Source organism: Lates calcarifer, linkage group LG3 (genome assembly GCF_001640805.2).
Source record: "Lates calcarifer isolate ASB-BC8 linkage group LG3, TLL_Latcal_v3, whole genome shotgun sequence".
In the NCBI taxonomy this organism is placed as follows: domain Eukaryota; kingdom Metazoa; phylum Chordata; class Actinopteri; family Centropomidae; genus Lates; species Lates calcarifer.
This window is the reverse complement of record NC_066835.1, coordinates 16,839,834-16,851,837: the sequence shown is the minus strand read 5'-3', so window position 1 is coordinate 16,851,837 and position 12,004 is coordinate 16,839,834. Positions and strand designations below refer to the sequence as shown.

Here is a 12,004-nt window from a genome sequence, read left to right as displayed (position 1 = left end):
TGCTCATTGGCAAAGTAAAACCTCATTATTGTTATCTTTTCACACAAACAAGGCATTTTGTTCTAATCATCCTAAATTCACTCCTATTTGGGTACAGTCCTAGGGCAGCAATACTTGTGCTTATTACAGTAATAAGGAAAACGTAACATAATTAACAACACAAATGGAGTGTTTCAGCTCAAAGATGCTGTAAGCTTCTGTAAACTGTTATTGTGCCCCTCTGCTCTGTGAACCACTGCGGCATGGTTTATAATGATATGAATTAATGGCCTGTTTGTTTTTATTATCCAAATAAAGGGATTCAGCTCAGTGAGCACAACATTGTACTGTAGTAACAGATGTGTGTGTGTTTTTTTTTTTTTTTGGCATCACTATCTATACACCCACCTTACTCTCTCCTCCTTTCCCGTATCCCCTCCTTTGCATTCTCCTCCTTTTTTCCTTTCCTCACCTCCTACTTGTTCTTTTTTTCCCCTTCCTGTGATTTTTCACCTCCTTTTCTTCCTTTCCTCATGTCTCTGATAATCCCAGAAACACGAAGGCCAGCTGAGCGTAATGCAGCTGATGGATATACTGACCGGAGTGGCATCGGGGATGAAGTACCTCACGGAAATGGGCTTCGTCCACAAACGGCTGGCTGCACACAAGGTAAAGGAAGCAGGTGGGAGGAGATGATAGAGGTGAGGGCATAGGGTGATGCATGTCTCGGGCTGTTGCAAGATTTTTCGCAGGTGGCTTACAGAATACGGTTTGTCTTTGTCTGCAAAACATCTCTGACAATCACTCACCTGTAGGTTTTTATTTGAGGAACACGTGAAGCTGAAAATGATGAGATGGTACTGTCAGAATGGTTTTGTCACCTCCAGGTTTCACTGGGTGGGTTTTTTGTTTTTTCCTAAAAGAACCCATTTGTCAAACTGCAAGTGCAGTAGTCACGTTGCGGAAAATGAACAAGGACCATTTGTTGTTGTAAACAATCAATTTAGTGTAATAAGAGCTTTGGCCACCAGGGTGGTGAGCCCTCATACTGAGATTGTTCCCCCTCCAGATGTAACCAGGGCTAAACAGTTTCTTTTCTTAATATCAGGTGCTGGTTAACTCCAACCTGGGCTGCAAGGTGTCCGGTTTCAGACCTCTTCAGGAGGACAAGATAGAGGCTATCTACACCACACTGGTAAGAGAGAATCATAATGAAAACCCTATGTGTGTACTGCAGCCAGGATGTCAATTTTACTGGATATTTTACATTTTACTTTTCTAATTAATGAACCTCAAAGTGGTACAAAGCCTTTTAGCACGAAGTTCACCCATGTAGGGGTGATATTTTTAATAAGCCTTGGACTAAATCAGAGCTAACACATGTCATGTCAGGTTCTGTTGAAGTCATATAATTACGCTTAAAAAAATTTCAGTGCCTTATTTCCCTGGATATTTTTGGGTTCCACTCAAGGTGAACCCACTCCTCTAAAGATTCCTTTGATCTACTGCAAATATGTCCAGGGCTTTTCAAAGAGAATATTAAAGCTTTACGTTTCGTGAACTCTCCATATCCTTTTACTCCCTGTTTCACCTATCCTATTCTGTCCCCCAGCATGGAGGGAAGAGCGTGGTGCTGTGGACCGCTCCGGAGGCCATCCAGTACCATCGCTTCTCCTCTGCCTCAGATGTCTGGAGCTTTGGCATCGTCATGTGGGAGGTCATGTCCTATGGAGAGAGACCCTACTGGGATATGGGCAACCAGGATGTAAGTGGAGAGAGAGCGAGAGAGAGATAGGAGGGTGCTTTCCACTAATCTCCCCAGTCATTGCCTTTATTCTCTGTATTCCTCCCTCCATTTTTTTATTTTAATATCTGCACTTTACCAGCCTCCCTCTCTCTTTCACCTCCCTCTGATTCTCTTTATCAATGAACTCTGTATCCATGCCCAGCTCGGATCTTATTAAAAGAAAGCCAAGAAGCCACAGTACCTCTGAAAGCTTTTTGCAGGGCCTAAGTCCCCCACTTTAAGTCTGTATCAGCTCCATGACCAATCCTGTTTTCTCGTAAGGACGTGTTGACCCCCTTCTAGTGGCCTCCGCCTGTCCCCGACTGCCATCCTGCTCTTAAAAGTGTTGAAAATCCCTCTGGAAAAAATTCTGCCTCTTTCAGGAAATGTAAAGCTCTTGCTATTTGAGGGGTGAAGAGATTGTTCAGTCGATTAGACCCTGCCGCTTGTCACTTGCAACCTGTTATTTCCAAGTCAGTGTGGGTAGGTTCTTTGTTTTGCTGTTGTCGCCCCTACCTCTTTGTCCTTCAGTAAACAAAAAAAAAAGTTTTTATTCTGCTTTTTGAAGGAGGTCATCCCTCTATAGTGCAGATGCGAGAAAAAGATGAGAGAGCAGGTGATTCTTTGTGACTATTTTTCTTTTTGTTCAAGCCAACGCCACACCGGGAATTAAGTATTAACAAAGAAGTGATCATTTTAAGAGTTATTATCGCTCATCAAGTCCAAAAGCTTCATCATGCTAATGCCCTCTCAAAATTAATGTCATCAGAAAATAATGTGTACACTTTATGCAGGCAGGCGCATAGTTAAAAAGCAACAGATTATTAGCATGTTCCATTTTTGAATGTCCAAATTAATATGCATGAGTTATTCAGCAGGCACGAGAATAGCAAGCTTTTTAGAGTCCTTTTTTTCCCGCTGCCCTTTCACAAAGCAAAAGAAAGTTTCCTCTCAGCCTCGTCCATGTTATCAAACTTTCCAATTGAAGGGGCAAAGGTCAAGCTTGTAGAGCGCCAGGGATATTAATCCACTTTAAATTGATACATTATATCGTAACGGAGTTGTTGCTCAGCCTGTCCACCTGTGATCCATCGTGCCCTTTACCTACCGGCTTTGATTAAATGGAAAATGTCAAATGCTGAAAAGCATTTTATGAATGCTCTTTAGTGAGATAGGAGCTTAAGGGGCTGAGAGGATGGTGGAGTGGGGCACTGGGTGAGTGGGTTAGGTAGAGAGAAGAGAGAACATTTTAGGAAATAATGCTTCTGATGGATGTCGTTTTTGTGATTACGCTCCAACTTTATTTCCTCCTCTCAGGAGATTGTATTTCTCAGAGTGATTCAGGAGGAGGACATATCGCATGTCCCCAGATATATTGGGAGGAAATCTCTTGTGAGGTGTTATAGTGAATGGTTTTAGAATGGGGGACAACATTAGTGTGATGGAGGAACATTGAGGAAGTCTGGAGGGATTCTTTCAAGCTCTGGCATTTGAAGACAATGGAGTTTTCACAGCACTGGATGAAAAATACTGAGTAGAGATGATTCATTTCTGAGACTCATATTGTATTTAGTGACTCATCTTTTACAGTGGGACAGATGTCGTAGGACCATTTAAGAAAATGCTGGCTTCTCCTCTGTAATTTTGCTTCTATTTCAAACCTGTCAGGACTGTTTTTAATCCACAGGTCTACAACATATTGTATTATAGGAAATTAAAAAGTTATGACACAGTTTTCTGCTGATAGGACCAAACTATGGTGATACCCAATCAAATATCCTGTGAAGTGACACTAAGTGACATTGAATATCCTGTGAAGAGACCTTTCATCCCACAGACAAAGTCAGTCAGTCATGAATGGTTTTACATTGTTCATCTTTCTTCTCTCTCTGACAATAATGGGTCTATTTTCTTGTGGCAACTTCAGCTAAGACATAACAACAGATTAGTATTCAGTTCATATTGTTTAGGTCTGCAATATCTGTGTGAAATTGTGTTTGTTTTGCAGTCGGTGCTGGCTTATAAGGTGACCTTAAAAGGGATGCAGCATTAAAATAAGTTCAATTACAAAAAGCAAAACCATGCAATGGAAAATTGTAGGTGGTGCAATTAGTGACAAGAGAAAATGAAAGCCCAGCACTTTTCTACACTTGTTTATCCAAGTAGGACCTGGACTGTCCAAAGTATTCTATTCTTGGCAACTAAGCAATTCCACCGTAAAGGGAAAAAAAATGGTTTTAAGAACCTTACTCAACTTTTTAAAGTAGGACAAAAATTTTCTATAATACTTATTCACTTCCTTCCACCCTGCTCTACAAGTCACAAACATGCATGCGGGGGATTTATCCAGTTATAGTACAAGTACTGGAAAATGGCAATACTAATTCAAAAAATTTCTAACCAATATCGATTCCCTGTTTCTGTGTGTAGGTGATAAAGGCCATTGAGGATGGTTTCAGGCTGCCGGCTCCAGTTAACTGCCCTCCACATCTTCATCAGTTGATGCTTGACTGCTGGCAGAAGGAGAGGACAGAGAGGCCCAGTTTCAGCCAGATCCACTCAGCCCTTAGCAAGAGCATTCGCTCTCCTGATGGCATCGGTTCCTCCACACTGGCACGCAGGTATGGTCGGGTGATATACTACAGGTTTAGCAAATGGATGGCTGTATACATTCATTTCTATAAATTTCCCGTCTCTGAACAATTGACCCTATTTATTCTCCCTTAGGACCCTGAGTTCATCCATTACACTAGCAGAGAGGCCCCTACCCTCCTTCCCATCCTTTAACTCAGTGGGAGAGTGGCTGGATGCAGTGGACATGGGCCGATACAAGGACAACTTCACTGCCGCAGGATACTGCTACTTGGAATCTGTGGCACGAATGACTGTACAGTGAGTAGCTATACACAACACTGTCTTTTTCTTATGTAATAAACTCAGTCTCAGTTTTTAGGGTTTAGAGTATAAGTGAGCAAAACAAGCAATTTTATGGCAGCACCTCGGGCTTTAGGAAATTACACTGAGCATTTCTCATCAAATGATTTATGAGAAAATAATCAGCAGATTAATTGATAGTGAAAATTTGTTGAATATAAAAGGTGAACAAACTTTTTTTAGTTAGTCACATGCAATAAGACATCGCTGAGTGTTTCTTAGGAGCTGCTTTTTTTCCTCTTCTTTAGCTGTGTCACTGTTTTAGCCCCATGTGGCAGCAATACACTGCCATAAAGAAAAACGCAGCTGAAAATCTAAGCTGCAGTGGTTTAAATTTGAACCTTTGCTGCAAGGTGTGGTTACAGGTGATTAATGTGATTACACAAACTAATATTGTCTTACTAGCTAATAACAACTAAGCAGATGCAGTGTACCTCATGTCTGGGGAAGGAAGTCTGTCTGTTGGGCAGGCTCTCTCTATATATATATATGTATATATATGCTTATCTTGTGCACACAAATTGACCAAAATGTGGAAACAAATTCATTAAAACCTAGGAATTAATTTTTTAAGTTTTTGAGTGATAAACTATCAATAAATGAACTTGGAAATCTGAGTATAAAATAATTAGAAGTCAGCCAGCCAATGATATAGTGTCCTATAAATTTCATATCCATCCAACTAATCTTGGTAACTCTTGATCTCTGTCTCCACAGAGATGTACTGAGCCTTGGCATCACTTCCCTGGAGCACCAGAAGCTGATACTGGCTGCCATCCAGACCCTCAGAGCCCAGGTCATCCAAATGCACGGCCGCGGTGTGCAGGTCTAACAAACAGTCAACGCGCCGAGTCTCACACTGCTGCTGCAGATGGATGATGGGGTGGAGAAGAGGAGGAAGAGAAAGAGAGAGAGCTCTTCCAGATTTAAGGAAAGATGAGCAGATCTTTCAGCTAACTGCACTCCTCTATTTACTCCTCCTTCCCACACTTCCTCATGCCTTCCTTGATCCCTTCCTTCCTTTTTTCTATGAATCCCCTCAGAGACGAGCGGTATTCCTGTTGTGATTGGGGGATAGCAGAGGAGGGATTTCATGTGACCTTTCTTGTGACCTCTATCTGCACTTTGACCTTCACTAACTGTGTCAGCTCCATCTCACTGGTCCTGGATCAGTGCTTAACGTCGAAATGAAACATTGTCTCTAGCAGGATGGGTTCTGTCTGAAGCTGATCTCTGAGCTGTGGGAAGAGGTAGACATGTACTACGCTGCAAACACACCAGTTATGGACTAGTGCTCAAAGAAACATTTACATTTTCGGTGGAATTTCCCTTTACCACAACATTAATTCACTAAAAAAAACAGTATACTGTCAGAGGCAAGAACTATTTTACAGGCCTTGCATCAAATAATTCTCCTCTCAAAACTGGCACACACATCAAACTGGAACTTATCTACTACAAGGACACAATTGTGTCATTGTACATCAGAGCTGATCTCATATCAGATGGTAAAGGAACATTTCTCAAGATGAAACATGGCTGGAATGTAACCTATGGTTTCAGAGCAGCAGCTTAAGGGGACTGTGCTGTCCCCTGTTAAGGGTCCAGTAGGTTTAGGAGAGTTAGATGAATGAACGGGTCTAGTATACTGTATAATCCTATACAGTATATAAATGGAGCTACAGTAGTTGTGGGTGATGATTTACTGTACTTTCAGGAACATCAGCCTGCTTTTTTTGTCCTCTGGGGCTACTGATGGTGAAGCAAACGCTGCAGGATACAGATGTAAAACAAAGGGTTGAAAATGTGTGTTTGATTGTTCATTCATTTGTTGTATGTCGCTGTCTGTTTCGCTACTCAGTTTCTTTATTCCCTCTATCTTTCTCTACTCTTCTGTGCTCTCCAGTTTTATTCTTTGTGAATTTTAAAGCATCTAATTTCCCTGGTTAGCCTGCTGGATGTCATCTCGGTAACATAATCCTCCTCTCCAAAGGCTCTCTCACTACCATGTTTAATACTCTGTATAGAACTGGCCAACTCTGGAAGATGGCCTGATTCAGTTATTTATCCATATTTATTTATGTTTACAGACGGTAACACAAACCTCTCCAGAAAAGGGGTTAGGAGGGTTTATTTAACTTATAGTATTTAAAAAATGTTACGCAAAGCAGTTGTCTTCTTGTTTTGTTTATGTTTGATTTGTTGTTGATTTTATTATATGACTGTGAGTTTATACCTGAACAGATTAGTTGTTTTGACAGGAAGTGAGAGGAACACTGGAGGATTTTTACTGTCAGCACACAGTATCTGTGTATTCTTGAACACTGGGTTTGCTACAGTTGATTTTAGGTCCATTATCATTGGATTTGCTGTATACATTACAGTGTGTGTATGTTGCAGTATGGATACAGTATTATGGAATGTTTTGTTTGTTTTTTTTTTGTTTTTTTTTGCTGTTGGATTACCATGTTTAACTTTATGTTGCTGTTAATATCACGCTATGCCATACTATGTGGTTGCACTCTTTTCCAGTTAACTCCCAGAATTCTCTCTGTACAGTGATCTGCCCCTCGCCTTTTCTGTCCTATTTCAGTGCAGGAGATTTGAAGGAAGAAGTTTATCGGGGCATTATTTGATTCTCATAGAGGGTACACATACATTTTTGACTGGAATATTGTAACTGGTTTGTATTTGGTACAAGATGAGGTTTTTTTGCTCTTTCTCCTTGTACTCTCCTTCTCTCTCTGTAACTGTTTTGTCAAATTAAATAAAGTCATACGTCCTTATAGATGTTATCACGCACATGTTAACATATCTGAAGAAACACTCATGATGGTCCCTTTACACATACACTAGACAAAAGACACACACACACACACACACACACACACACAGTCACGAAACAACAACAAGCTGGACCTCGTCACCACGATGAATGAAACTCAAATTGTTTCCCGTCTCTATTTCCCTCTCTGTTACTGTGACCATTATGATTATATGTTTAATACTGTAAATATGTATTTGAAAATGCTAAATCTATTTTTATAATTTGTTTGAAGAACAATGTGTTGAATATAATATCTGCTCACTGTGTAAGGGTTTTATTTGTTTGAATTTAGGGCCATAGCTGAGAAACACTGGTGTTTGGAATATAAAACTAAAAAAAAAAAGTTTCTTTTTTTTGTTAGTTTTTGATGATTTTTACCTGTTAGAAGAAAATCTGATGGCTGTTGCAATATTGAAATGTGTTATTAAAAAATCTCCAATACAAGGAAATATATTTTGTCCTTGTCTTTTGTTTCTGAATTGAAAGTAAACCGTACATAGCCTTACCATACTTTTTATTTTTTACGGTAATATCAATATTTAGGAATTTAAAAAAATATGCTAAAAAATATGCTAAATGGACTCACTAAACCGCTAAAAGGCTTTAATATCACAGGCTATACACCTACTGTTCAATGTGAATATCTGTTTTTGAACATTTGAGTGTGCAGAGGCCGAGACAGTATCTACATTTATTCATTTCATTTATTTACATATTTCACACAAACATACAAATGTCATCGAAATGAACCCGGAAGCCCGGAAGTAATTCTCTGCAAGAGCAACAGGCTCCGAAAAATGCTTAAGGTTTGCCTCGTGTCCGGCCGTTGATCTGTGAAACCGAGAAATCACGAGAGGCTTTTCTCGAGTACCTGAAGACTGCGAAGTTGGATAATGCTCGTGTGTTCAGTGACCACGTCGTTAAAGGTAACATAAGCAATGTGGGCATAACTGTTTCCTTTGGCTACTTCGTGATGTTAACGTTACTGTTTTTTCTTTACTGTTACTAGTAGGGCGATTTGAAAGGGGAGCCACCCCCCTTGTTAGCAAAATGACTAAAGTGAATCCCTTTGTTCACTTGTCATCCCTCACGTGCACACAGTCGTGAAATAACTGCCTAAAATTACTGTCTCGCCGGCGTCAATGCTAGCGTGAATAATGCCGTAAAATATGAACTCATCATTTATGTGAACAAACCAAACAGGCAACTGATTCCGCTGAAGCGTGATACAGGTATCTAGCGAGTTTCAGCCTTCTACCGGACCGCTTGTAGTTCATTGTCATTCAACCCCAGACATCACCTGACCAACAGCTCCTGTGTGGTCATGCTACCGCTTGCGACACTGCGTTCATATACGAGGACATGACATATCGGGGTTGCTGCGCCTTTCACTTAATTTTTGCTTAACTCATTTTGTCCTTGTTCGTTGACACCTTTTTTGTTTTATGGTGTCAGCAAAAGCACAGTACACTCAACAGTGTGAAGGCAAGATGGCGGCAATTTCCGCGAACACGTTCGACGGCCCACGCCGCGCCCGAGACAGAAGTAGAAAAAGAAAAGACATAATCAAATTTTATGTTTGAAACTTATTTATCTATGTTTAGTAACAGTTGTAGAATGATATGACCTGGTGTTTACTTTCTTCTCACACAGAAGAAACTGAAGAGACTACGTCAATCAGAGTTGAGCTCTAGGAGGGACCACACAGGACAAGATGAGACCATCAAAAACGGATATCAGAATCAGACTTTATTGCCAAGTAAGTTTGCACATACAAGGAATTTTTCTTGGTATATTGGTGCTAAAGGATAGTCATAGTAAAAATAAATAAATAAATTTAAAAAAAGCGAAAAACAAGAACTATATTTACAAGGATAAATATAGTTTAGTTAATATATTGTTGTATAAATATATAACATACTTTGTTATGTACTGTTTGAGGTGCATCTAGTCAAATCCAAAATGGTGCGAACTCAAAGATGAAACTAAGAAGGTGTAATCATTTTACTTAATTATTTTAACACTCTTTTGTAGGAGAGAGAGGTGAGGAGTTAAAGACAAACAGGTAGTGAATACAGAGGGAGAGAGAGAAGGAAGAGTAGAGGATGGAAAGAGAAATGAACAGAGAATGTAATGCCACAGACAAAGACGAGGAGATAAGAAAGAGTTTGGAGACAACTTTTGCCTACAATATTAACCCACTCAATAGTTTATAAATTCAATACTAAATAAATTACTAATTCAGTTTTTGCTTATTGTTTCTGTCTACTGTTTATAGTAATGGATGCAAACAGAAAAGAAGAGAGGAGCTGATGGTATGGAGCATAAAGGCTTCTCCCGTATGGCTGCATCAATGGGAACCTCGTCTGATGAGATTGTCACTTGATGTCACATGCGACTGTCATGGACCAGGGATTTGTGAGATAAAGGTATTTTACACTTCATCATAAGCATGCTAAAAAATGTCCAACACATAAATTCATATTTTCACTTTAATGTAAAGACAAAGTATTTAAACTGTGGCATGCATACTTTTTTAACATTAATAGTTTTTATTTGATTTTTACCAGACCGAAACTATGCTGAGTGTTGCATCTTTGGTGTGGAACTTCTGTTGTTGGAAGGTTTTGGGAATTTTGTCTATTTACAAGAACTAAAATGGTGTACAACTATAAAATATATCAAACATACTAAGTCCACAGTTCTACAGTGTTTCAGTCTTTGGTGTTTGAAGTTGTAGCATCTTAAAATAGGGCAGTAAAATTCAGAGTGAAAAGAACATGTAAACAGTAGACAGGACAGATTAATTTTGTCTGACTGATATAAAGACAGGTGTTTTTTACCTGATGTGACACAACTGTTCAGCCGCCTCTTCATCAGAGGTGTTGCTTCGTGTCAGCTGTCATTAGCATGTGGGGTGAAGGCAATAATCTCATATATCAAATAAACCAAAAACTACATCATCTGCATAGCTACATTTCATAGTATAACTTGGGTTTCAGCCTACAGGAACCAGGTAGCGGCTTTGTGGAGCTCAACAGTAAAAGGTGGAAAGGCTCTAAATGATGAACTCATCCAATTATCAGTCTACCCTTTAACGTCACTTCTGGTGCAAAGAAATGAAGCGATGGCCTTTAGAGCTCACTCATTTCTCTAACCTTAAGGCTGTCTGGGCCTCTTGTGCTTATCTATGTGTTACGAGTTTATGCCCTGTATCCACTTACAACAGCATTCAACTTTCAGTTACCTCTCCTAGCCTACTGCTGTGGTTCATGGTTTTCACTTACACTCTCTCAGCTCTATCATGAGAACTTATTAAGTCTCTCTCTCCAGGACTGAGGTTATATTACTTACTGCTTTATTACGCAACGCCCACCTTTAGACCAGCACTGAGCATATGGGAAGTAATTGTAAATGCAAATTAACTTTGCGTGGGATTGCTGTGGGCAACTGTGTGGGTGCAGTGGTACGTGCCTCCGTGCCTGCTTCGCATGGGTCAGTGTGCGCGCATAAAACAGTGTGTCCGTGCATATTACGTACGTGCAAATGCGCTGCAAGTGTGTAGACAGTCCATGGGCATACATCTAAGAATGAGATCTTTTTATTTATCTCATATAGTTGCAGCAGCAATCCATACTTTTTATATTACAGTCTTATTGGAGTTGAGGATTGGAGTTTGAGACTTAATGAGTTTCATCTCTGAGCCATCGCTGGCTGCAGCTTTCTAAACCTCCCACGCAATCAAACATCACCTCCTTCAGATGCTGCTTAGCAGACCCCAGCTGAACAGAACTCAGAACTCATGGCTGCTGCAGTAACACTGGATTTGGATAATTCATTATCGCAGGCTTATTGTAGATTTCTAGCTTGCATTCAAGATGTGATGCGATGAAGAAAACACAAGAAATCTTATTTACATGCCAGGCTCATCAAGATTCTATGAATAATACTGTGAATAGCCCTGAATAAATGTTAATGCCTTTACTTAAATGGACTAACGCATACATTAAAAAATTCATCTTATTTTACCTACAAAGTGTAGTAATTGTTATGCTGTATTCTGTCATTCTAGGCAGAATACTATATTAGGGGCAAAATAATAGCTGTAAAAATATGTTACTAGCTCTAATCTACATAATATAAATGATGAAATCCTAATAGTCTTGACACTTGACTCCTGCCTGCTCTGGGTCACGAGCCATCTTAGCAGCTGCACATGTTAAATGAACCAAAGAGCGTGTCTAATCAACTGCTATCTGCCTCCTATTCCCCTGCGGTACGACATAATAAATGCTCTTCGTTTGAGTGTGATGTCTCAGTATGCAAACAATATATCCCAAAGTAACTCTCCTCAGTTGGTGAAAGGGGGGTTTGTGTTATTTGGTGTTTTATTAGGCTTCTCACGGTTTGAGCAAAAATCTTCAATCAGATTTGCCTGTTTATTCTCTGTAAATGAGACTGGGACAGGGAGACAGGCA

At 39.9% G+C, this 12,004-nt stretch overlaps 1 protein-coding gene and 1 long non-coding RNA gene across 2 annotated transcripts in view; both read left to right on the top strand.

The window, feature by feature from the left end:
- LOC108903134 (ephrin type-A receptor 7-like) overlaps positions 1-7,593 on the top strand; it is a 138,440-nt gene extending 130,847 nt beyond the window's left edge. Inside the window, 6 exon segments of the mRNA XM_051068015.1 lie at positions 532-648; positions 1,088-1,174; positions 1,592-1,744; positions 4,196-4,386; positions 4,493-4,657; positions 5,417-7,593. Of these exon segments, the coding sequence (XP_050923972.1) occupies positions 532-648; positions 1,088-1,174; positions 1,592-1,744; positions 4,196-4,386; positions 4,493-4,657; positions 5,417-5,531 (828 nt within the window). The 3' untranslated portion in view covers positions 5,532-7,593.
- Positions 7,594-8,318: 725 nt separating this feature from the next.
- On the top strand, positions 8,319-10,490 carry LOC108903123 (uncharacterized). The gene is made up of 3 exons (XR_001964197.2): positions 8,319-8,452; positions 9,180-9,285; positions 9,805-10,490. It is a non-coding gene; the product is annotated as an uncharacterized LOC108903123 (long non-coding RNA).
- The last annotated feature ends 1,514 nt before the right edge of the window (positions 10,491-12,004 follow it).